This window comes from Lottia gigantea (genome assembly GCF_000327385.1).
Source record: "Lottia gigantea unplaced genomic scaffold LOTGIsca_2, whole genome shotgun sequence".
NCBI lineage: Eukaryota > Metazoa > Mollusca > Gastropoda > Lottiidae > Lottia > Lottia gigantea.
In genome coordinates this window covers 6922149-6950110 of record NW_008708400.1, presented here as the reverse complement: position 1 = coordinate 6950110, position 27962 = coordinate 6922149, and the positions used below count along the sequence as shown (strand labels likewise).

At 35.0% G+C, this 27962-nt stretch overlaps 1 protein-coding gene across 1 annotated transcript; it reads right to left on the bottom strand.

Annotated features, from left to right (window-relative positions):
* Positions 1–3023: 3023 nt before the first annotated feature.
* LOTGIDRAFT_153084 (hypothetical protein) lies at positions 3024–7844 on the bottom strand (the record flags this gene model as incomplete). The annotated part of the gene is made up of 2 exons (XM_009053563.1): positions 3024–6193; positions 7400–7844. The coding sequence occupies 2 exons, from the start codon at positions 7842–7844 to the stop codon at positions 3024–3026; spliced, it is 3615 nt and encodes a 1204-aa protein (XP_009051811.1).
* Between the last annotated feature and the right edge of the window lie 20118 nt (positions 7845–27962).

The window sequence follows — 27962 nt, the reverse complement described above, 5'->3', positions numbered from 1 at the left end:
GAATAAAAGTTATTCGAAGAATCTTTGTGCAAAGCAGAGTGATGAACTCCTTTTTGATCCGACGTGTGAATGTTTGTGATGGCGTAAAATTTACCTTTCTTGTATTTCAGTTCATCAATTTCATCTCGCATGCAATAATAAAACGGCGAGACGTTCAACTCCTTGGCCCATTTCACAAGTTGAAAATTTGTGGTCGTGTCTTTTCCGTATTTATCGAGAAACGCATTCATTTTTTAAGTTGATTTTTTTAGGTGTTTTTCGAAGTAGGCGGAAAGTATTGCTGAAGACCCAATTGACGAAATATATACGTAGTTTGTGTTTGAAAAAACTTGTATAACATTCTGATAAAACACATTCAATAATATTTTGAAGATAAATTTACATTTAAATTTAAAAAATCTTAATTTAAGAGAGCGTAAATGCTTGTCGACATCTATATTTCTTAACCTTTCATCTAAATCGTCATTTTCGAGATGCATTTTTAAAAGTCAGTTTTTTGAAGTTCATTTTGATAAAACCTTCCTATGATTTGTTCTTTGTCTTGATCGATCAATTCATACGTGGTAGGTGATGTGTTGTTTACTTTATCAACGATGAATATCTCGTTAGTCCAATAGCCGACGTAACCTTTCTGAAACAATGATTTATATTTAAAAATACGAACTCGATCTCCAACTTTGAATTTGGGTTTAATATTCAAATTGCTAATCTCGTTTTCAAAGTTGTTTTGAGTGTTGACGGACTTTATGATATTCGGGTTATTAGAGGCTTGGGATGGCGTCACACCTATAGACGAATGTATTTTGTTATTATATTCGTCGACAACAACCGGTAATATTTTAAGCCATTTTTGAGATTTCAATTCCGTGAATTTCTTGAATAATTTGCTTTTAAGAGTCCTGTTGAATCTTTCTATCACTACGGCTTTACCTTCGTTATGCGTACTGTAAATTTCAAACCCCAGAGATTTCACATTTCTGTTGTAGAATTCGCTTCCTTTATAAACCCACAACTTTAGGTGTTGTCTGTCGGATTGTTTCATTATGGTTTCGAATGCTTGTTTGACAGTCAGACCCGATTTGTTTTTCAAGGGAAAGACCCAAGCGTATCTCGTGTATAAGTCGATCACCGTCAAACAATACTTGTACCCTCTCTCGACTGGCATGTTGATTAAATCGGCTGACCAAATTTCATCTTTATCAAAAACTTTGACTTTGAGGTAATGTTTGTTTTTTCGAAATTCTTTGTGAATCTCGTCTACCAATTTCAATTTTGCCTTCAAGAGTTTTATGATAAGAGCCCTCTGTAATTTCTCTTTGAAAGTGGGATTGGGAATATTTTCGAGTTCGTCTATCATTTGTTTGTCTGCTTGGTGTCTGAATGATACGTCTTTATTTCTGTACAGTATGTCGTGTTTGGGCGCTGCTGCGTCAACTCTATTAACGGGTTCTTCCCCTGGTTTGGGAATATCATTTTCGTCTAAACGCAGATCTAACCTAGTGCCTGGACCTGTATAATTGTGGCCTGGGAGATGTTTTTCTCCGGGATATTTTGCCCATGGGAATCCAGGAAGAGAACCCAATGACTTTTGAATGTCTACCGCACCGAAATACGTTTTAGGAGGATGGACATTAATTAAAGACATATATTTTTAATACGAAAGATTTAATACAAGGAGGAAATTTGTTGTTTGAGACAAAATTGGCCACTTTGGGGATGAGAGATGTTAGCGCAGAGAAGGAACCGTCTCCTTCGAATTTTTTTTTTCGTGTTTTAAAATTAAAGACATTTTTAATGCGGTTATTTTTTACTGTATTATTATTAGTGATTCTTGTCTGTGGTTTGGGGTAATTTATAATACAGTTTGGAGGAGTTTGTTATAATACAGTTTGGGGAGTCTGTTATAGTACATTTTAACAGTTGTGTCTTTTCGGATATGATGCATTGAAAAAGCTGCGCATGCGCAGAAGTGAAATGCGTCATATCCGAAAAGACATATACTACTATAAAGTCAAACCTCTCTTATATAATAAATTTAAACCTATTCAATATAGTTAATTCAAATATATTCAATATAGTTAAAACAAACATATTCAATATAGTTAATATAAACATATTCAATATAGTTAATCTATCTAATATAATATATTCAAACCTATCTAATAATGTAATAAAGTCAAACCTCTCTTATATAATAAATTTAAACCTATTCAATATAGTTAATTCAAACACATCCAATAGTTAATTCAAACACATTTAATATAGTTAATTCAAACATATTCGATAAAGTTAAATCTTAGTTCGTTCCATATGTTCAATTCAATCATATTCAATATAGTTAATTCAAACATATATTTAATAATGTTAATTCAAAATATTCAATATTCCATATAATTCTTGCATAATTAATTCAAGCAATTCAAATATATTCAATATCAAAGAGGAAATATATGAGATTTTCGTTATCAAAGAAGTCGTAAATGTTAACTGAAAACGCGTTTTAAAATTTGCCTTTTACATCTATGTATCTACTTGAACAAACTGAATTTGATTTGAAAGGGTTAAGTGTGGTAATGTAAATCTTATTGCAAAGAGCCATTAAGACTCAGCATGATATATAACTATATACAATATAATATGTAATATACACAATTCGGAGATAATACAATACTCTATTAATAATATGAATAAAATATAACATGATTATAGAAAAACTCAAGGAATTTAATCCTATTGAATCATTCCTTCGTTTCACATTCAGGAATCTTTATCAAGCATAACATAATAATAGATTATAGAAAAAAAATACGCATAGTTATCAGTTAGACTTGTGGTAATGTAGTTGATCACAGCAAGATAATCTGTCCATCTCATACACATGTACATTATACAAACTGGCCTTGATGATGTGTTTGTTTGTCTTCATATTATAATGTATACAATTTATTTGCTATGTAGACTGTGCTACAAAATCTGCGAATTTAGTGGAAAGTGTTGTAGTCCAGATATAATATCGATAAAACTTACAAAACATCCGGATAGTCAAATATCCCTCCATGTTGTGCAGTCAAGTGATCATACGTGGACTGTTCTGTAGTAAAGGCCTCACAGCAAAGCCAACAGAAATGGATTTTACATGCATTACAAATCATATGGTTACATCCCTCTATTTTCTCAATTGGGGTAGAACACTTCGGACATTTCTTAACGTTTGATGCATTTTTTGTCAAATATTTCTCCAATTCTGATTCAGCCAAGGAACTCTTCAACATAGCACATGTCAAACCATCATGATATTCAACATGGCAGGAGGTGCAGATCCTCATTTCACATTCATTACAGATGAAAATATCCCCCTTCTCAGTAATGCGATAAACCACTGGACAGTCAGGGGTGGGGCAATGTTGGTAGCCATCTTTGTTTTTAGTCATGTACACAAACACGGCTGTATTCACTAAATCTAAAGGATTGATTTGCAGCCGTTTGAAGCAGAAATCAAAATCTGACCAAACAAGTGGGTCTTGACAGTCAGCACACAAGACCGGTAACTCTTTTCTATAAACAGCTACATTTATCTGCTGCTTGATGCATTCGAGACAATATACATGTCCACAGGCGTCTAATCGGTACATGTGGTCCATACTTTCAACTGGACACAGACAAGCACAGCACTCCGGAAACTCCTCCCTTTCCGACTTCGTGGTTTTACTCCTCAGTTCAGCAGCCAATGACTCGATAAATCCTGCAGCCTTTTCCATAGTCGCTGAATCACCACAAATCTTCAGCGATTTATTACGGTGGTTCAAACTAGCAGACTGTAATCCAGACTCTTGTACGAAATCCTCCAGTTCTAAACCATAGCGAGTCACCAGGGTTTTTATCAAGCCTTTTGGCTTAGATTCGCCATCCAGTTTGATTTCCCGACTTCTACCGACTTCAACCATGTTTCGAACATACTGATCAATTGCGTTTTGGGCCATACGTATGTTATTTTCTATTCCAAAAACTCTCAAAGTGAGCTGTCTGTTATCCAGTTGAAAAATGGTATTGGTCCTCTTCTCTAAATTATGAATGAATTTGCGGCCTGATTTCATAAATAAATACCGATTGTTCTCATTGCGCCAACATTCAATTACCTGCCCTCGCATTACGGCTGATAATCCAATCCGGATCTGCACGAGATCATTCGAATTCAAAGCTGATATGTAAAGTACGCGTCTTTCGGTTTTGGATTGCTTTATGTTTACGTTGAATTCGGTGCCATTTTCTTTGGATTCGGCTAAAAAATCTTGAATCTTGTTTTCTAGTAATTGGTAGACATGCTCTGACGCAGATAAAGACGTCGTTAATGTTGGTACAACTTTTGCTTTTTGACCATTTATTGTCAATCTTTCTTGTAAAGCATCACAAGCCATTGTGCCTTGAGAAACATCGTCAAACTTTATGAACGCTTTGAAGTTAATATTATTGTCATGTGGCTTCATGACATCCACAACAAATTTCATATCCTCATCGAATTCTTGAAACTGATCGCGTATCTGTTGTTGGAAGTTTGGAAGTTCGTTCGAATTCGTATAAGTTTTTTCTCTTAAAATGTTGATCTTATTAATTGAATAGTGTGGAAAGCAATTGTGGATGTCATGTTCTGTTATAATTGTTGGCACACCATGAAGACGTAAGGAACCCGGCTTCTTCTTATCCAAAGAGATGCCGCATGATTGGCCAAGTATTTGAACTTCGCGAAGTGACTGCAACGACATCGCCTCCGAATAATCCATTTCCACAAATACTATTCCAGTTGGTTTCCGTCTCAACCACTCAATAGTTGCTTGATATTGAAAGGAGGCGTGTTTTTTAATCTTGAATTCCGGTGCAGCTGAACCTTTAGGATCATCTTGCGTTATTCTTACTGCTTCCGCAGCAGCTTCGGGAGTAGAAAACATCACCCGACCCCAATTATAGTAAGATCGTTTGTCCTCCCAACAGTCTACAATCTGTCCAAATCTTTTAAACTTGTCCACCACCGTCTCCTTACTAGTTTCCTTGTCCCAAGATTTGATGTGGACAGTTCGAAATTCGTCAGGCATGAGAATAAACTGACCTTCACCACCCAAACCAAGGACTATTCGAACTCCACCACCCTGGTTACTCGAACCTACTTTATATTCAGCAGTCCTTTGTATAACGTGACTTCTTGCCTCGGCAATCCAGTCATCTACCAAATCACCAGGTAACGCCGCATTAAATCCGCAGATGAATTTGACTTCCCCAATTTTTCGATCAGCTTCAATGACCACAGGGACTTGTACTGATTCGTATAGTAAATCTTCATAAGCTCTAAGGTTTGTGTATGCAGGACCAACAAAGAATGAATATGTTGTGGAACCGAAAAATTGATTACGAACTGAGCACACTGATTTCCTCTTGGCCTCGTCGATATCAAATTGTTTGGTCTTTAAAAGAGTGACCCACCGAATCCACGATTCCTCTACAGGCGTCACGACGGTAATATAATCTCTTGAAGTCTTCAGAATGTTTATAAACACCACCCACTGACTGGAATCGTTCAAAGCGTTCAGGACAGAGGAAGGATGGATAAAGACTCTCTGCCGTAGGTTAGGAATGTAGTAGCCTATCCTAATGTGGCCCAGAGAATGGGCAATATTAGCGTAAAAGGCAAACAGGATAATTTTATGGAGAGCTTCCTCAAGTTCCACTTCGCTGGAAAAACTTTTCTCTACGTCGATGGACCAGTTATGTTTAAAAATAGAACATATCTCGTTCACCAATTCTCTGGCCCTTCGAAGTGATTTGGAATTAAGGGCATTATCAAAGCACCATTTATTCTTCTTATTCTCAGGCACTTGCTGCCATTCCTTGTAGATCTTTAAATAAGTAAAAGCATCCCCCTTAGAGTCACAAAATGTCAGCTTCTTCAAATCGCTTCGTTTCTTCTGTTGCTCATTGCTGCCGCGATAGAATATTGATCCCGAGGAACTACATAAAGCAGTAAATACGATAGTATCATAGGCGAACCCCATTTGATATCCCTTTTTAATCATACAACCAAATCGCGGCTCGAGGGGAATCTTCACCAACCATTTCCCAACGTCTGTAATCCTATCATCCTTGATGCTACCGAGTTCTTCCAGAGTCTCAATCGCTGTTCGGATCGCCGCATCAGTTGGCGATTCTACAAACTCACAATCGGACGGCTTTAAGTTCATTTCATACAGCATTAACAACGTTTGGGACAAATAAATTCGGAGGATTTCTGGAGTGCTTGTTGGTTTCGTTTGACGGTAATCTGCTTCTGTATACAACCGAAAACATTTTCCAGGAGATACCCGTCCTGCTCTACCCTTCCGTTGATCCGCTGAACTCCGGCTGATCGGAACAACCACTAATGTATTCATGTTCTTCCTTACATCAAACTGCATCTCTTTAACTAAACCGGAATCTATTACAAACTTAATGCCAGGAATAGTCAAAGACGTCTCTGCCGAATTGGTACTAAAAATAATCTTTCTCTGACCCTCTCCAGTTGGCTGGAAAATAAGAACCTGTTCTTCTGGGGGTAGTTCACCATGAAGCACAAGACACTTGAAGTTGAATCTGTTCTTCATCCTGTCCTCAAACTCATCTTTACATTTTTCCGTTTCCATCTGAGTTGTTACGAACGCCAAGATGTCTCCGGGACCTTCCGAAGCATGAACCTCGATAACCTTTGAAACGACTTCTTGGATCGGATTCGTCCATTGATGATACTTGGGTTGCCAGATTATCTCTATCGGAAATGCTCTACCAGAAACTTCAATTACTGGTGCGTCTAAGAAATAACCTCTGAATAACTGTACATCGATAGTAGCAGAAGCAATGACAACTTTTAAAGTAGGTCTTTTGGACAAACAGTTCTTCAGTATACTAAACAATATATCAGTATATATGCTACGTTCATGGACCTCGTCGATCATTAAGCACGAGAACCGCCGGAACATCGGATCACTGAGACACTCATTAAGTAGTGTGTGATGTGTGGTAAAAACTATTTTAGTCTGAGGTGAAGTTTTCGTTCTCATCCCCGCTTTTGATCCGACGGTCTGACCCACAACAGTAACCAACTCATCTGCTACACGTTCAGCTAAACTGACACACGCCACCTTTCTAGGTTGGGAACAAGCAATGAGCCCCTCGGTATATTGTCCACATTGGTGTAAATATTGAACCAACTGTGTGCTTTTTCCAGAACCAGTCTCACCACGGACTATGACCATCTGATGCCGTCGAATAACGTCTAGAATATCAGATTTTCGAGCATAGATTGGTAGAGCAAACTTCAGGCAGTTGCACTCCACTCCAAAACCAAGCACCTGTATCTCCACTTCTGACCGAAACGTACGATCATCTTCCAACAGAATTGAACGACGAAGAGATTTCCGAACCGTTTTTGAAAAACTTGTGAACTCTTTAAGTTGTCTTACGAGCTCTTCTTCTCGCATCTTTAAGGCTTCCTTTTCATCAAACGTACAAGTTTCCAACTGTTTTGGGATGTTGTAGATTTTTTCATGGTGAGTTTTCAAAATGTCAGAAGAATGCAACTCAAAGTCGTTAAAATATTTCTTCAAACTTTCTATGCGCCTGTCTACAGGATTCCAAGTACAAAGCAGATTTTGACAATTTAACTCTCGAAGTTGCTTGAACGCCTGTTCAGCTTTTTGGATGTCGGAAAAGTTCAGGGTTGTGCTTTCAAGGTCCAAGATCGGTTCGTCTTCAATGGATAGTATTGTGCGTTCACTATGGGGGCCCAAAATTGTATCCAAAAGGGTAACCAAAGACACTGACATTTCGACTTTTAGCAGCACAACATAAAAGTTGAGATTTGGTTTTGACTTTGGACAGATTACAATCTTTTGAAAATGTTTGGGGAGATGCTTTTTTCCCATGTTTGCTTTGTCTTTGACAATGGGTGGATTATTCATAGTTGTTGCAGGGTTTTTAGAGTTTAACCCTTGGCGATTGGTTAAATCAATATCTGAGTTCACTGCATTGCTTTTTGATTGGTTCTGACATGATGATTCGTTCCGTTCAGGTGGTTTGGAATGACAAATTTCTGTTTGCAGTGATTGAGCTTCAGAAATCACGTGGTGAGAAGCCTTTTGGTTTGTTTCAGATTTTAGTTTTACATTACTCTTTCGACGATTGGTTTCAGCCACATCCGGATTCGCTGAACTGACTTTTGATTGGTCCAAGTTAATTGTTTCGTTCTTTTCCGATTGCTTGGAATGGTCATTTTCTTCCTGTCTCGGGACGAATTTGGTAGGTTGTGAAGCCTTTGTATGTCCGCTGGTGTCCGTTTCTCGACTAGAGATCGTGTAGGACGTGGGTTAGATGAAACATTATCACAAATCTCACGTGAAACGGGTTTCGGGTTTTCTCTACCTTTCTCGGACTCTGATTTATCCTTGTCAGCATTGTCATACTTTCTCCAAAATGTCTTACGAAACTTAGGCAGTATTCTATCCATTTATCAACCTCTACTCTGCAAATAGAAAATGGAAAATATAGGCGTCACAGTTTAAGACATACACCATTACGATTTAATAGATTTTGAATAAGTCAATATCGAATTCATTTTCCGACATACCACACGACAATAATGCCCATTATTAGGGTTAGGCGAGGCGCTAAGTAGGCTGGCATAGAGTTAGTCGATATAAGATGTTTTGTGTATCGCGATATAGACAATATCGTGATATGGAAAAATTCTGGAAATAAACTCTTTGAAATGTTATAAAGTATCTCGTTTAATATTTCTGATTAATAGTCTAGGTTCTTTAACACATTGTCAAATTTTCATGTTGACATGGTAAAGTAAGCCAAGCAATTTGGTCCTGAGGCTGATGGGGTAGGGTTATTTTCAATTTGACACAATCTATCGAAAAGGTATCTAGTGTTGCATTCCCGTTGTTTTGCATATAATACAGATTATGATATCATTCCCCTGGGAGATACAGGTGCTGTAACATATAAGATTGTAAGGAACACACCATAAATATCTCTTGAGGAACCAATAGTTTTTAGGAAAGGGATTCGTTGTCTAAAGAAGATGGATTTCACCAAATGGCGACAGCCTTATTTATCAAGTAGGTTGCGATTCAAATGTAGATATATTGGAGTCAAAGAAAGTTGTTGTCTAATGACAAGCCTTTAAGGAACCAGGTGACATATTTTATAAACGGTTTCAAAACAGTCAGTATTTTTGTATATTTTATAGAATATAATCCCGAAAGTGTTTCGAAAACAGATCAAGATAAGATTACCGACTGAATTTAAGAATAAATTGATTATCATAGCTCCGTGCCAAAATCTTATGGTCTCGATAACATCGCAACGGTATACCGGTATCGTATCGACCGTTTTTTTCTCATACCGGTTTTTAGTTCATATCTCTAGGCTGGCATAGAAGTTTTGAACAATTTTGTGGCCCCCTACCCGGCCCCTGCCTATATAATGATGCATACTAACGACACAAACAGCCTACTGTGAAAGTTAGCGCTCTGCAACATATCATCGTAATGAATGGCAGCCATTATTTACCGCTACTATGCCCAAAATTTGCAAGTTATTCTTGTAGATCCAACATAAGAGGCAGTTTGTTCACGGTTACAAGTGTTTGTAAATAAAGATAATAAAATAAAACAAGACAAAAAGATATAGATTCAAACTGATAACATAATGAATCATTGGATAACCGATAGTCACAATATAACATTAAAGGGGCATTCCGCTTTTTTGTAAGTCGAAAAATTTAGAGAATCTAGAGAAACGTGTCCCTTAACATATCTGAAAGTTTTAACAAAACAAAAATTCAGCGTTATTTTTTTTTATCGCCCAAACTATTTAAAAACATTACAAAACAAGTATTTTAAATTCGTTACGCTTTTTGGTAGGTGTGATAAAAAAATTGTACGGATTTAAGCAAAATAAACGCCAAACAGTAGAGAAATATTTTCTACTTATTCTGAAGGTCTCAACCAATAATATCGAGCTGTTATAAAGCCAAATACCAAAACTAGGTCAAATTAACAATTAGTACGCTCCGTTTATAATAAAGCCATATAAAACAAATTCAGTTTAATCAGATACATAGATGTAAATAGTATATTTTTTATAATATTTTCAGTATTTTTACTATCACTTGACAATCACCTCTAAAAAAAGAAACAAGGATACAACTTAGGTTCACAGTTAAGGAGTAAATACTGGAAGTAAAGAATCTTGCCCAAGAAGACAACGAAATTCACCATTCATTACTGAGACAGATTCAGTTTTACAGAAGCCGATGTTTGCCGAATGAGAAACGCCAATGATAGCAGATTTTGATTAAGCTTGTCAGTGAGAGTGTCATCCAAAATGTTCTTCCTATGACATGTACAATAATGAAGTGGCTTTCCATAAATTCAACTCCAAGATGGTAAAATCTGACATACCGATAAATATGAGTTGAAGCAGCAATAGGCTTACTACTACAATGCGACATTTTAATGTATAAATGTAGATATTTTTACTTACCTACCTAATGTCAAGTGAAACTGATAATGTTATCAAAATATAGACTTTGATGTGTATCATTGTAACGTAATTTCGTAAAAGAATTGGGAATTTCGTGGAAAGTGGAATAGTCTAGATCATCAAGTGAGATTTAAATGGATGACATACTTTGTTACGGTAGCTCTGGTACTAAAAAATAGACATAACGTCATTTTAACGAAAACAACCGAACTATTATATTATTGATATGGCGATCTCCGTTCAATATACGAGGGTAATGAATACACTCGTATCAATTTCGGGACTATAATGCTTCTAGTTACTTTCGTATATTAAACGGAGATCGCCATTTTGAAAATGAATAGTTCGGTTGTTCCCATTCAATTAAAATATAGAACTAAAAGAAAATAAATTCAGAATCCAAAATCCAATCCGTTAATATGTCATAAATGAAGACAATCCGTAAGATATTAGCACTTCCTGCTTTGCTTTCTATGTATTTCTAAAATAAATTCTTTATTTGGCTAACAATTAGGCATAAAGGCAGTTTTACAAATGAGCCCAGACATTAACTGAACAATTATAACATAATACTATAGTAGTATATACACAATATATACAATCTTCCACTCTATAATATAATTATGTAGATTTCGTTTAAGGTATTAAACAAAACAATCTTGTTTAAAGAAGCACTGGTCTACTCAGAGGAAAGAAGTGAAATTGGAACAAATGAAACTAAAAGCTGGATAAACCTAGCATAAAGAAGTTTTAAAAAGATTGAAATGGTGGGTGGATTTTTTACATTTGGATCCAGAACATATTTTAAATTCTGTTTTACAATAGAGATCCTAGATCTTGGCGGTGGGACAATTCGAGGTAGTCGGCGTGTTAGGAAGATTACTGACACCATCAAAGAAGCAATATTTACCAATATCGATCTCCAATTGAACTTATCTATATTTGCAACACCTTTGTCGTTAAAATCACGACTATAGTTACACTCAATACAATGGCCAAACCTTTTGACCAACGCCTTGTAATACATATTGAATTAAAGAACTAAATACTAATCACTTGATCATTTCGAATTTTTCGAAACAAGGTAATAAGTACGCATTATTTAAAGTGACCTTCGCACCATAGCACAATCGCACAATTAACTTTCGAACGCAACTCAGATGCAACTGGGGTTGGAAAGCAAACCTTTTAACCAATTTTTAACAACTGCTTTTTAAATCAATAATAAAAGTATATCGACGAGGTACTCAGCTCACTCCCTTTTTGGTCACCGAAGTGTTTGTTATAGACCTTAAAACAAAAGGTCCATCGGTCATTCAGTGCTACTCTTGACTTTACTATTTACTGAAAATGGCACTGGACAAAAACATTACTTTGATCTTATTCGGCTTTAAGATGATCAATGGAAGCTCTTGACTCACATAATATTACTTAATTTATGGGCGACGAATATCCTATTCTTTTGTATAACGATTTTACATCTAAAAAATGTAATATCATCCCTGAGCCCTTTCTTTCTGATCGTGAACTAAAATGATACATGTATTTCAAGTGTACATTTTCAGCTCTCCAGTAACAAAACCAAAAGAATGATGGAAAGGTGAAAAATGATAGTGAACATTTACCAACATCGGGCTTGCAGTCCCATGTATACATCAGAATACCCCACAATTTTCCTCTTGTTATGGTACGCCAATGTTCCAGATTTCCCATAACAATTATTCAAAACAAGACACAGAACAACCGAACTTATCAATATGACAGTACTAGTTGACCCTAACAGAGATCGGAAATACAAATAGAGTTATATTATAAATGAAAATAGACCAATGTTGATATCTCCAACTTATTCTTGTTATCTATTCTTCTTTAATTAAACACTCGACACCACAAATCGCCGCTTTTTTTTATCTTCGCCGAAATTGATTTTTACATAATACTATATTATTCGATAAATCTACTTTCAGAAAGAGAGTTGTTTGCATAGAACTGTCTGCAATCATACAACGCCAATGACTGTTCCGTTGTTTCAGTCGATCAAATCTTTACCACCAAGGTTCATGGCATAAAGAAACACACCCAAGACAAGACTGGAAAAAACACCAACAACAGTTATCTCATCGTTCGATTATATAACCAATATTGGTAAAGTTTTTAAACTTGGTCATAATTTGGCTACATTTGGCAATTATTTTTGCTATTTTGCTATTTATTATAGTTTTTGATTCTTGATTTAGTTGGGTTGGGCCAATTGTGAAATGTATTTCGAAAATGAAAAAAAAGTCAGTGAAGGGTAAAGAAAATCTGGTAGTTAAGATCCTTGTGAATCTGTGTTACCATTGAAACATGCATTCTAATGCATAAATAACATCGTTCAACAACCATAGAACGTAGTAAAAGAAATCAAAATATATTGCTATTTAATGCGTCAAATTAGTCGGTTTATTTGCAACAACAACAATTTCAAAGTGCACTTTTCATTTGTCAATGTCAACATTTGTGTATTTGTTCGAGTAAAAGTACGCACATGTGACAAAAACTAGAATCTGCACAACAAGAATTCTAGGCAGTAAAATATTGAGTTTAAATCAATGTTGACTGAAAAAATGAATACAATTCAACATCTTAAATCCACATTGACATTGAAAAATATTTGACTAGAAGCATGTGATTACAGGTATATTTAGGCAAAATTGCAAGAGCGTTCACAATCGATTTGTTACAACCTATGTTCCCCATAAAAATCGGAAAATATCTAAAATCAAAGAAATTCATGCAATAGGTATATGCAATATGCAATAGTCTGGTATACAGCCTATAGTATCAAAGAAAATAACCATCAGAATCTGGTATACAGTCAAAATTTCTCAGAAAATATCCAACAGAGCGCTTGGTATACAGCCAAAGTTTCTCGGAATATAACCACCAGAGCGCTTGGTATACAGCCAAAATTTCTCAGAAAATATCCACCAGAGCGCTTGGTATACAGTCAAAATTTCTCAGAAAATATCCACCAGAGCGTTTGGTATACAGCCAAAGTTTCTAGGAATATAACCACCACAGCGCTTGGTATACAGTCAAAGTATCACAGAAAATAACCACCAGAGCGCTTGGTATACAGTCAAAGTATCACAGAAAATAACCATCAGAGCGCTTGGCATACAGTCAAAGTTTCTCAGAAATAACCATCAGAGCTTCGTATACTATCAAAGTATCTCAGAAAATAACCATCAGAGCGCTTGGTATACAGTCAAAGTATCACAGAAAATAACCATCAGAATCAGGTATACAGTCAAAGTTTCATAGAAAATAATCATCAGAGCCTGGTATATAATCAAAGTATCACAGAAAATAACCACCAGAATCTGGTATACAGTCACAGTGTCTAAGAAAATAATTATCAGAGTCTGGTTTAAAACCAAAGTTTCTCATACAATAACCATCAGAGTCTGATGACAGCCAAAGTTTCTTAGAAAATAATAATCAGTCTGGTATACAGTCAAAGTTTCTTAGAAAATAACTATCGTACTTTCTCGGTAAGTCGAGTTTCACATAAAGATAATCAGTAAAATTCGATGTACAGACATAAGTGAACACAGATGAACATCGGAATTTTGACTTAAAATAACCTTAAGGATAGAGCCAGATTTTCATAGTCGGGAAGTTACACACGATTTCTACTGAGACCTCGAAAATAGTCTTAAACATACAAACAAATAGACTCTATTGTCTCATGTTTAAACACCTTGTCAAAAGTCAACCCCAGCCTGCATTCAGTTTCTCCTATCTCACGTAACTTGACGTTCAAGATTTCAACTCATCTTCCATCGTATTCGACCATTGACTGTTCACTTCGTATTTCTACTTTTTAAACTATTTGACATTCAACGGTGAATGGGGCGTAATGGACGCAATTAATTCAAAGGCTTTGTTGAAGTCGTGACAGTGGCAAAGAGATCAAACATCATAATTACAAATTTCGTGTGAATAGTGGACACGAATTCATAAAGAGGAATATCGTTACAATAGTGTACATGCGTGACGTAGACAAAAGATGTGAAGATTGTTAAATCTTAATTAGTATCGGAATATCAGAAAGCAATTAATCATGACGTCATCAATATATGATAAGTTTGGATGTATCGATTTAACGCCTGGTTACCTATCCAGATAAATAATCGAACTTATATCGTGTTAGCCAATCAAATATTACAATCGAATATATAATTCTGTGCAAATATACATTTTAATGTAAAATAAACACGTGAACAAATTTGACTTTTATAAATTGACAAAATATATCAGCTACTCGCGATATTGAGGAAAGTCAACTCTACAGCAAACATCGATCGACCAAAATTAATATTTTAGATAATTTTGAATAATAGAATAGGAAGACTCAGAAGTAATAAACAAGAATACAGGGAGCAGGATTTCTCCTGATTGTGCGTGTCTCAGCGATGAAGCAACTGTTTAATTTTCTTATTATTGCATGTAAGTTTATTTTTCTTTTAATTTTTTTTTTTTGCTGAGTTAGGAGGAGTTATACCTATTTTCAAAATAAGAAAATATTTTTGACGCAAATTTCATGCAGATAGACTATATTGACGTCCGTAAACCTAAACTAATTGTATTTGTGGCGTCTGTATTTTGGAATTCAATTCTTAGATCAAAACGATGACAGGCCTGCTGAAAGTAATATTTACACTTCCTTTTAACCATTATTAAATATCACAAGAAGATCTTTCCATGACATGCCACTGGTTATCTTAAGGACGCCAGTTTGTGTCCAAAGCAAATTCGCAATAATTATATAAAAAGGGTTCTGTACAAAGTGGACCCAGAGCATTGCCGTCAAGCAAACTCAAAATTTTGTTATAAGAGACCTTCAAACGAGTAAAAGAGTAAAAAGAAAAACAGAAAATCCAAATGGACGGAGATCAAAATATGCTTATGGACCACAATAATTACACCAATTTGTATATAATGTTCTCATATTATTTTTAATTTTGTAAATTTAACGTGTAGATTGTATTAACATAAAGCCTGAACTCTTTGCTTACTTTTATGATTGTTTATTTAGATAAAAATAACCAAATTCACATTTACAAGTCATCCTATTAAATGTATTTATTTTTAAAAGCCCTTGTTGATTTTGTACCTTCGTTTACTTTGTGAGTTTAAATATAATTTTTGACTCCATCGCCTTTAATAAACAGTATTTTGTTCTCATAAATTTGAATTAATAATAGAGCAGTTAGTGTAAGACTTCGATTGATGCAATGAAGAGCACCTGCATATTATTTAAAGGTTGACTCCCTTGCGTGAAGTATCAAATTATTTCTGAGTTTGATAGACAAGAGCTTTATTTTTTATATTTTAATGTACTACTCCTTTTGGTTTCGTGTAGACACCAAACTGCACAACTTTGGAGGGTCCACTTATTATTTGAATTACTCGTTTCACAAGTTTCAAAAATAAGAACAAGCCTATATTTCAAATCAGTCAGTTCAAAATATAGGAGACAAAATGCAGTTTACACAAGCGCATCAGATCAAGTGTTGAAGAGTTTTGGAGGATGGGTGACTAAATTCCAAGTATTTGCATATTTGGGAGTCAAAATTATTGTCGAGTACCTCATACAACTAATCACCGTTTGAGTGCTTCTTTTCAAAAGATACAAATTACCCATACTAAGATTCCTATAATCTATAAAGTAGATGTTTGATAATGGTAAATTATTTACATCCAAATGGATCGTAATCATTTTTTACGAATTGAATTTGCTAATAATGCGAATTTCAAATCTTTAACACCTTATCGTTCAGATTTAACTTTCAGACTATTTCACCCAGTTCGCACTGGACGATTGGATAAAAACAATGTCTCATCAGAGGTCTTGTTATTTGTTTTTTTGTTTCCCAGTGTTAGAAATTGAGCCGGAAGATTTTCCTCTCCTTTAATATTGGTTGTTTAAATATCAGATAGTAACAAGAATCTGTGAAATATCATAATCAATGTAAAACAATATCATCAATTGTTCTTCCCAAAGATAAATGATTCCCGTGGACTTTTTCTGTTGAAAAAGTGCTTTAGTTTGAATATTCGGAATTTCCATATAAGGATACAAATGATATGACCCGGAAATGTTTTAAATTTTGACTATTGTGATTGCGGAGCGGAAATCTCATATTAAATGAAGGACTAGTTTCTTATTTATATTATTCTCAAAACCATCAAGTTGTATCACACTCGTTTGAGCTTGTAAACCGATATGATAAACTAAGCAAGGTATACGTTAACGTATTGTGTACATGTTAGTATATGTTATTATAATTCATATGAAAAAAAAATCAACAAATCTTGAGATTCATGACATAATCTGATATTCGGTCAGTGGAGATCACTGTGATATGATAACTATATGCCCGAGGCTGAATCATATGTGATAGTGATATAGCTAATCTGTTTAGAGATAAAAGTGGATTTTAGTATTTTATATAATTCTTATATAATTGGGTTTTATCATTTGATGTGTAACATTTTGAACTATGATATCTACACCAGAGTCTTGAATGTATGGCATCCTTAAAACAGTTGAAAGTTATTTGATAGACCAAATCTAATTTCTGAAGACGAATTTTTCTTTAGAAAAAATATGTAAGAATTGTAAGTTTGGACAAAAAATCTTCAATGTAAACAGTAGGCTGTAGTGGGGTTGGTGCTATCTATTTGTCGAACGTGGTCCAAATGTAGACAGATATTTTTAAAAGTTTATTTTGATTGTTAGTTATTTATTTATCTCATTCCGAAAATATACCCTGAACTTGAATAGTCCCGGTAGATAGACTGGTTTGAATCTGTCACCAGAATAACGTTACTGAAATCAGCCACGGTAGCCCGCTAATTCAGAGTGTTGGGGCTCTATTCTGATATTGGTCAAGACAGTTACTTTTGTTTTGGATTTCCCTATGACAGATGCTGGTCAGGTGGGCTGTCGATATTAAAACAGTGATGGTGTTTTCAATCTAATTAAAACAAGATGATAATTTCTCTTCATGTTTTCTGATATTTGTCATCTCAGTTTTCGAATGCAGCCTCCTTCAAATGATGTTATTTTTAACCCGTAAAAACGTGTAGGACGTAATGTGTGACAGCGGAACGCCAAAAAGGCTTTATGACGGTATTTCTATCGCACAATAATTCAGTGTTGGTCTATATCTATGTATATAGCAATCTTTTAGCTATATATATTTGAATATCAGTTTTACAAGACTAAATACCAATGTACGTTATATAATTAGTTGTCTTTCAGTTTTTAGTACTTTGTCATTTTCAAATATTTTTCCTTTTTTTCAAAGAATGTTGACAAATCACAAAATGTTAATTCTTTTTATATTTTTTGACGAAAACCGAAAGGGTAGGACAAAAAGTGATAAGCAAACCTTTGAGAAACGATTTGTTTGAATATGGTTGTGGTATACATTCAGCACAATTTAACCCAACTGGAACCGTGGCGGTTTATTTTTGGTATAAAAAAACAGGAAATGAGGATTGCAATCAAATAACATGCAGGTTAAGATTGTTTTCCAACTGATTATTTAGAAGAAAAGAATTTAAATGTTGAAGAACTACTTTTTTTGGAACCTTTTCTAACCACAATATCTTTTTCATCCATGTTTATTCCTTTTTTTTACGAAATTAATCAAAACGACATCACCGTAAAAGCAAACAGTTCGCTGGCATTTGTTTCAAAAGAAATCAAGCTTCTTTTTGTAGAAAGTTCCATATTAAACTGAATAGTTCCTTTCTTGATGGAAAAGTTTTGTTCAGTTGATCGTCACTAAACATTGATTTTTTTTTTATTGAAAGCTGAATGTGCTTTTTAAATTTTTCTCACGATTTTGTCTTCTTGGAAACAAATACACAGTCGAATCATACCCGATCCTTCAAATAAACCTTTCAAGTTAATCCATTAATCTGATAATAACATTCAATGCAAATCTTATCTTGTGATACGTTGTCCAACAAAATGTCTCAAGCATTTTGATAATGACTTTGTTGTGGTTTTATCATAATGTTACACGGTCTTCGTTAAAGACGTTTTGAAGCATTGATATGTTTCTGACAGCAGATTAGCAGATTGTGTATTTCACAACTGTTTTCTTGGAGTATGCAAAGCAGCTCTTACTCTTAATCAATTGCACTTAGGATGCAACCATGTAAAGGTGTTTTTTCATCTGCTGATTCAAGTTATGCTATTCTTTGCTTTATAGTTTTACATTCAAATTTACAGTCATCTTTAATTTGCTTGGAATACTTCGTCATATCGTCTAATGCATATTATCTTACAGAAATAACGTTTCACATACATCGATCATACGATTCTGCACTTGACTTAAATCGAAACTATATTCGATAAGAATGGTCAAATTCCTGAAAAATATTTTATCCATTTACACCTAGGTTATATTTTAATATCGAGATTGGCCTATCATTTTTTTCTGCTCTGGTCGTCTAGTTTAAGATTCTAATACCGCCATTGGTTTAAAAACGTAACCCTTAAGAAACATAAGTAAACGAATCATAATCTTGCAAGAATGTAACAAAGCTCCTCACACGCACAACAAAAACATTGTTTAGGAAAAAAAAAGAAAACATGCACCTACGAGGGATTCTTTGACTGTTTCTTATATTTGAAAACAGATTACCAAGGTCAAATGTAGAAAAGAAGAAAAAAGAAGGTCTAAGTAAAGAGCATTGTCTCACGCCTTGTTCTCTTAACAATTTTTCGTTAATTCTTACAACTAGGTTCTACATGGTGACCGAAATAGATTAACAAATATCCAACTGAACGTTGTGTAGGTAAGCATGGTCATTTTAAAAAGTTTTATGTACTATAATTATCTAGAGCTCCTCTCATTCTGACAGGCGCTATTTTTAAATAGAAGGAAACTTTCCAATACTGAACTTCAGGCGTATGGACAAGGTAAACCTATTGGCCATGTTTAAGAGGCACACAAATTAAAGCACCGGGATAAGAAACATTTTTGATGTTGTCCATATAAATGATAGAACGAGATATACCAGAGACATCGAATATCTTTGATTGGTCGGTGTCATGATGACCAGCATTAAGGAATCGGAATCAGAATCTTAGAACTGTTTCTGAAACAAGATGCACTGCACAAATGTGAAAATCTGAACAGATCACAATAAACACCTTTTCTTCCGGCGATTTCTAGGCATATTATCAGGTAATTTCAGTAAATAAACAAAACTGAATAAAATATTTTCACACATTTCATTCCGACTTTGCCTCTCTGTTGACATTTCATGAGTAGGCTTAACTGTTGAAACACGCTCCAACGATTGTTAGCAACTACAGAATACAGAAATACAGAATCAAACAAGGCAAATTGTGTGTTGTCTAAATTTTACAGTCGGTTATTCAAACACATGCAAACGCTTACTCAACATGAATAGAAAGGCAACGAATACAAACTTTATTCTAGCTAAATTCAATGTTGCAGCCAATCGTGTGTAATTTAAATCAAGGTTAATTTTATTGATATTTAATTCTGTTAGTCGAGAGATTTGACTAACAAATATTTTGAAGATTTGAGAGTTGATCTAAATCAACAAACCCAGTGTGAAGGGTTTACACATGTCAATATGGCCCTGGTCAATTTCAACATAAGTCCGAGAGAGAGCGGTCCATTCTTACTACAGATCTAACAACTGTCACTGAATGCAGTAAGCACACTTTTGCAACACACTACCAAGACATATCTCTGAATGACAGTGGAACCATTTATGATTTTCTGCCTTATCTCTGACATCGAACGGCTCTCGTGTTTGTGTACGATACTAAGATACGAAGAACTATGATCGATTATATAAACAAATACATTTGTCTGGCAACTATCTGGCACAGTATGAACTGATTTTACTGGCTGATTTTAGATTTCAATTAAATCGACCTAATATTTGAATGTTTGCATCTAAAACTGAAACATGACCAAAAAGAGTTGTTTTCTTATCAATGTCTAATTTCTTCCACTGCCGAGATATTGCGGGAACGAAGAACGATTGAAATATGTGACAAATGATGATATTTCTTAACCATCGTCCGGGAAATCATTCGTATAAAATTATGACGGTATTGGATTTTATTGTTAATCACAACGTCATATTTTTCTTTCTTTCCATGATATTACAAGGTTAATATTTTGTATATTTACAGGTGTCAGCGTGGAACTAACTGCTGGGCAGTTGGAATGTGCTGCTGGTGCCAATACATGTGCTGAAACATTGTTCAATGTAGAGAGTACGGCATCAACGTCAGCTGAAATATGCGCGTAAGTAATACATTACCTTACTCTCCCCCAGTTCTGACAAGGGTTCATTAAACTGATGTTTTTCATGGTCACTGGGTTAATAACTGTTTAACTCATTAGGCACAAAATATTGTTCATCAAATAAGTCTAATATCTAATACCAACTTTCTTCTGATAACCACATTGATGAAACTATAATGGACAGTTGCTAAATTCTTTGGTTGGGTTACAGATACATGGTTCTGATGAGCTAAAGACTGTGCATATCGTTCGTGTTGAATTTTCTGTAGTGTATGTAATGAGAAAGGCGTATATAGGACCTGGACGTATATTGGTATATCTTTTCAGAGCCGTAGATGTTGCTATATTATGTATAGCTAACGCCACGGAATCATGCAATCCAGTTGCAGCGGCAGATGTCGCTTCAAGTATGTCCGCCATAATAGACGAATATAAAGCACCGCCTAATAACTGTGTTTTGGGTAAGTAATGATTATCATTGAACGGAACTGACCTTTTTCATGTCATATTTAAAGTTCTTCCACAGAGACATTTAGTCATAACAACATAACTTAAAATAATGCGAAGAAAGTCAAAGGGAATCGTGTTCATTTCAATTACAAGGGTTTATAGTCAAAACTTGACCCATGAAACGGACAATTTTGGTTAAAACGGAAGATTCTTCTCTCATACAATACCAATTCTCCAGTCATCGAGAACTGGATCTATTATCAAAAATATTATAACTAAAATGTTAATCTCAAAACCTCGGGAACTCTGGTTGGTCCATTTTATTCCAGTAACAATATTTACCAAGTAAGCCTAGTAGTCTTGCACCATGCTCTGCTGTGACAAAAGCTGTCATAATAACATCTCTATATGGTTGCGACAACAAACATATTCTATTTGTACCTCCGGATACTACCCCCAGACGTTTGCAATTAACAGCGTGTTTAGGCATGAGAAAATTGAGGTGAAATAAAAAGTAAATGATCTTGAACTAAACCACCTTGAACTGATTGCTAATCGAAATATTTGCGAAACGAAAATAAATTTCCTAATAAATATTATTCAATGAAGAAAAGTCTGTTTTCTTTAACCTACAAGATAGTTTACTTGATGGAAAGTTTTTCAAATTTCTAAATATTTGTATCTTGGCAACAAAACAGACCAAAAAAAAAAGATAGATGCTTCTGCCCAATCACAAACTGAACAAAGTGATAATTTATTCTATATTCAGCTGTGGTTTCATAGATCATAGCACGGCAAAACGACCCAGTATTTGCTTTACGAGCTCTTGGATCTGGATTGTTCAGGATTGAACCGCTACAATTCAATAAAACGTTCCGCGAAAGTTTGTATTGTCGCCACCATTAGCTTGCCTGGAAACTTCCTCGGTAATTTTTTGGCGAATTATAAATAATTAAAAGATCAAACCAAATTGAGCAGATTGGGCTGCTATTACTCTTATGCCAAGCAAGAAGTTGTAAAATGAATAAGAAATTTGCTAAATTTCACCGCATCTATGGGATACTTTCGGCAGGCTGGTGACATTATCAACGTACGATTTGGAATTTGTTTGCGTTCATATTCGATTTTAAAATTTCATTGCTGATTATCACTAACACATTAATTTATTTTAATTATTTCCAATTCATATGATCAATTTCTTCTTGTAGAAAATGAAAATAATCCAGCATTCCAACTGGACCAATGTACTGAAGGTTTAGCATATTGTTCAGAAGTTCTATATCAGGCTAGCATAGCTTCTGATATGTCAGATGGTTGCAGGTAAGTCTGATAGAATATTTGAAAATCAACCGCAGTCTATGTGTCGAAAGATGTGCATTTTACGATTGTGATTCTTATGAAATCGTTATTTCTGTTGACCACTGGAAGGATTTTCAAACCGAGTCAAAAAGAAACATCAAGATGTTCTGAAAAGTTTGAACGGCTGTGGTCATTTTGTTACATGATATAAGTTTTTACTATCTGCCAGTTCCATTCTAGTCCACTATGTTCGTTTCGACCAATATATGCTCCCCACTTTTATCCATCAAAAAATGATATAGTATATATCATACAAACACTTATGCTGAATGAAAATTCAAAGTGCAAAGATGATAGCACAGAATAACGATGATATTTACAGGTCAACTATTGAATTCTTATCCTTATTCTGATCTATAAGACAAAGTCAAATCCACTTGATTGCGTAGTACCATTTCCATTATCACTACTTCTTGTGCAGTCTTCTTCATTTCATCCGATCATGACAATGTAAAATATTGAAACGTTGTGTACAATAAAATCTAGGAGTATTATACCATAAAACTGTGTACCGTTGTTGAATATTGTATTTGTCAGATTAAAGGATGTATATAAAGACTGTATGGTAGTCAATACGACTAACTGTGACGCCAGTATGCAGCCTACTATAGATAATAATATACTAGAAGCAGAGAACACATACAATAAACAACCCTTCTTCTGTCAACAACGTAAGTTTATATAGTCGAAATGTAATAAAGGCCATATTAAAGGAAAATGAGCCCAATATATCCTGAGGGCTTTTAGGGCTCTGAGTTCCTTTCATTCTGATTCGTCTGTAACCTTTACCCATAGGTCTCAGCTCTAGTCGTATCACCACCGAACCTTCGGTCTCAATGATTCTAGTCCACACCCTTTGCTTGCAATAGAATAACGATTCAAGGGGTCCTCTTAATGAACAGTGTTTAAACTTTACTTCCAGTGGGTATTATTTCGAAGTCCAGTCAATGGTATTTCTTTCTATTCAATTGAATAATCTTTAATTTCAGGAGTAGCAACAGATATGACTGCCTGTGATTCTGAATATGCTAATTGTAACAGTGGACTTACTTCGATAGGAGTTTCAGCTCAAACATCAAATGAAGTTTGTCCGTAAGTATACGAATACTAAATGAATTGCTTAAAAAGAATACACTTCGAATGAAGTAGTAGTAGTGCAGTAGTAAAGTAAAGTACCCGAACATAAGCTTAATAACTGTAAGCTTACACTATTTTCTGTGGACTATCTATATTTCGGAGTATATATTTTCAAAAGTTTTCAATTCTTCCTTCAGACTGGTATCAACGTTCACGACGTGTATCGACAATCTACCATGTCCTACGGTAGTGAAAGATTATTATGTTGAAGTAGCATTTAACCTCACCGAATCATTCAAAGATTTGCCATATTTCTGTGGCTCTGGTAAGTAAACTGTACACCTGTATCACATAACACCCTTCGCGATTAGTGACGTCATCAAACAATTAGTTTTAGTGGCATTGCAGGAAGCACAGATTGAAAATTAGAATGGTGCGAATTGATGCTATCAGTGTCCCCGATACACATAATTTTTTTGTATACAACGTCTTTATAATCCCTTTAATGATTAGTGGTTTATACGGAAAATCAAGAATAAGACTAAAGTAAAGAGCTGATAGATGTATATTCTACTGTATTTCTGTATATCATTTAATTATTTCTTATAAACAGTAACTATTACTAGAATTACAAGAAATGTGAGGTTATGATGTTATTAACAGCTTGATAATAAGAGCAATATCGTCCTGTAGTGTTTATGTCCATATGTTACATTATATTTCAGAAAATGCCTGTCAAGAATTATTTGATGCCTGTAATGCTACTTTGTCTGATAATGTCCAAGACTCTTGCAGGTAGTTTAGTTTATGATTTCTGATTTTATCTTGTATCTTATGGTGGTTGTTCATTGTAGAAATTTACCCCCCACCTCCTTTCGTTCCACTCATTGCATTGGTTTCTGGAGTGAAGGGCTAATAATTTAATATATTTTATTACTTTATTATTGTAACAGAGGCTAGTGCTTCGGACCACATTTGTTGTTTTTTGTTTAATGATGAAAAGCTAAATGCTGATATTAACTTCAATTAATAAATAAATCGAAACCTACATTTTAGTTCTTCATTCCAGCCTGATGGCAGCCCAAGTCGCCTGTTTGGGAAATATTCAACCGTTATGTGAAGCCACCCAGTTTACTGATATCAAGGCTCCAGTAGATGTCATGAATAACGCCATAATTGCCGACTCACCAACATCATGTAAGCTATTTCACTATATCAGATCGTTACTTGACATCGGCAATACGTCATTAGAGAAGCTTAATCGCAGGCAGATTTGGATTAGTGTCTATCCACAGCGCACCTGCAAATCCCACTGGACGTAAAACAAAGATGCGTGGAAATAAGCCGATATCAGTCTGGTAATTCTGCTGTTTATTGGTACGGATAATCTAAGAAAAACAACATTTTTAAGAATGACCAAGGACTTGCCTTCAGATTGTTGTAAATTATGCTTCCATCGACGCAACGATCATGGTAACAGAAAGTGTTTATATGTAATGATGTGTTTGTTAATTTTTCAGGTCTCCCAACTACAATTTCGACTACAGGTAAGGTCATTTTTATACAACCGAAATCTTTTCCTAAACATTCGTAAGTATGCTAATAACGTATGGTGGTTCTTCCTTGTGTTAAGAACGTCTTTCGATAAGAATACATTTCGTTAAATAAATTTATCTTTAACACACAAAATTCAGAGGAAGCACCATATATTATGATATATCTTATATATGCTATTCCACTCTGTTTGTGCCCTAACTTCTAACTCCTTCACCAAACAATGTATATTTTAGTGAATCGCTATCTTGGTAAACCCATTCTCTATCATAACTTTTCGTCAACTGTCAAATCACAACGTAATTCACAAGATGGCGATTTTCATCGATAATCATCCCCTACACCTTTTTGTTCAACATATGTAACCTCATCCCTTTTTCTTTACCCTCTCCTTCAGACACATCAACTAAACCTAAAACTAACCCTCCTTCGCCCAAACCCACCCTATCAACCGTCATAGCTGGCAGCCAAACAACAAAAAATTCCAACAACGAACAGCCCACGACGACTAAGAAAGTCGATGATAGTACCACTAAAGGCAGTGTGAATCTACAAAAGGAAACCACAAAACAAAGCACATCAGAGAACAAAGTTCAGAATCCAACTGAACAGAACTCATTGGAAAAGGATACAGAAAAACCAACACAAAATGCTGACAGTAAGTACAATATTAGGATTTAAAAGAACATCATAAAAACCTCCAAGGTGTTCGGGAGGTTTTGGAGACCATGGGCTCACATGAATTTCTCTTTTCACAAGACTATCCAATGATTTAGCGATCCGCCAATTTTCTGATTTCTTTGATATAATATAGTTGCTTTTCTATTTTCAGGTGCAGCCTCTATTAATCAGATAACCAGTTTCTGTGTTTTAATACTTGTTCTTAGTGTCATATCCCGTCTGTTTAAAGTATAATGCACCTGCTGACCACTTTACTCCAATCCCTTTTCATCATGTTATAACCACATTTTTTAAAATCTAAAACTCAATATTGATCAACCGTTTTTCTGTGTGCCACAATACTTAATCTCGAACTGAGAGGATCGTAATTCTGATGTTTCCTATGATATAGAGGTCTCAAAAATAGTAAGAGTAGAGTTTTAAAAAAATCTACATTTCCGATGAAACATGTCAGACCTCATCGTATCGTTTTGAAATGTTCCCCTAGGAAGTATGACGAAGGGGGGGGGGGGGGGTGTTGTTTGGACACGATGGTCAGACCTGAAGGAGATCACTCTTTGATGGAAATATTTCATTGAATGCTTGCCCTCTTACTAGCACCTTCTAATAAACTTGTTCCTTTACACTTAGAATACAATCTTAAGAACGTACATACTTATTATGCTCTTACATTTAACGAACTTGCGGCAGTTTGCTGACTTAAATTTGTGCCTTTTTGCATGTAGCTTTGTCAAATATATTGTTCAATCAACGAATATACTTGTAATATATGTATCTAAGTGCTGACTTATTTATTTTCTTGTTTTTCACTTTTGAATGGTGAAAAATGTTCTAATGTGGGAAGCCTGACAATACATCGAACGCGATTTGGAAAGTTGGGGTGGAATAATTTTTGCAATTTTTTTGAGGGGCATGGTCCAAATTAATTAACTGTCGATCACATCTCGATTTTCAGTCAGTGCATGTCAGTCAATGTTCGACTCATGTAATTCAACCCTATCAGCTTCCATCACAGAACCGTGTCTGTAAGTTATCTTTTAGTTTCGCACTATTTATGCTGTGGCCAGTGCATAAAATGTCACACCATACATAGTAGATTTGCAATTTTGATTCTTAGTCTAACAACATATTTTGAATTCAACTCTGTAGTTATAATGTAGCGTGGTTTTGTATCAAGACAAATAAGTTCACCATTTAAGAGCACCAGATTTCACTCTAAAACTGGTTTTGACAACAATCTGTCTATCAAAGTTTGTCAGTGGACATTCAGTTCCTGAAGTCTAGCATATGGATGAAAGTTTTCCAAAGTCAAGTGTGACGGTAACCGTAAAATAGACATTCTGACATTTACAGATACCAAGAATCTTATAATCTTCCTTGACATTTTCAAATTATTGCTATTCCAGAGTAATCGAGGTGCATACTCAATGTTATAATGATATAGCTACTTCCTGTGATGCTACAGAATTAGGTCAACTTGGTTCTTTATTAGATCAGGTTGATGCTGGAATCAGAGCAGCTTCTCCAACTGGATGTACGTATGAACTCCATCGAAAGACTTTCTTTCAATCTGGTGCAAGGTATCTTAGTCCAAAATACTTTTGCCCGTATTATTGTAACCAAAAATACTTTGTGCCCGTAGTACTGTGACCATAATACCTTTTGCCTGTAGTACTGTGACAATAATACCTTGTGCCCGTATTACTGTGACCAAAATACTTTGTGCCCATATTACTGTATCATATTTCCGGTGACCAAATTTCCTGTCATCAACTAACCCACATCCAATCAATCAAACCCTCCCTTCCCCGAAATCTAATGATGGCATATGATTTGTTCTTCAGGCATTCCAACAACGACAGCTTCATCAAGTTCAGGAACCACAACTCAAACAGGTAAACGAACTTC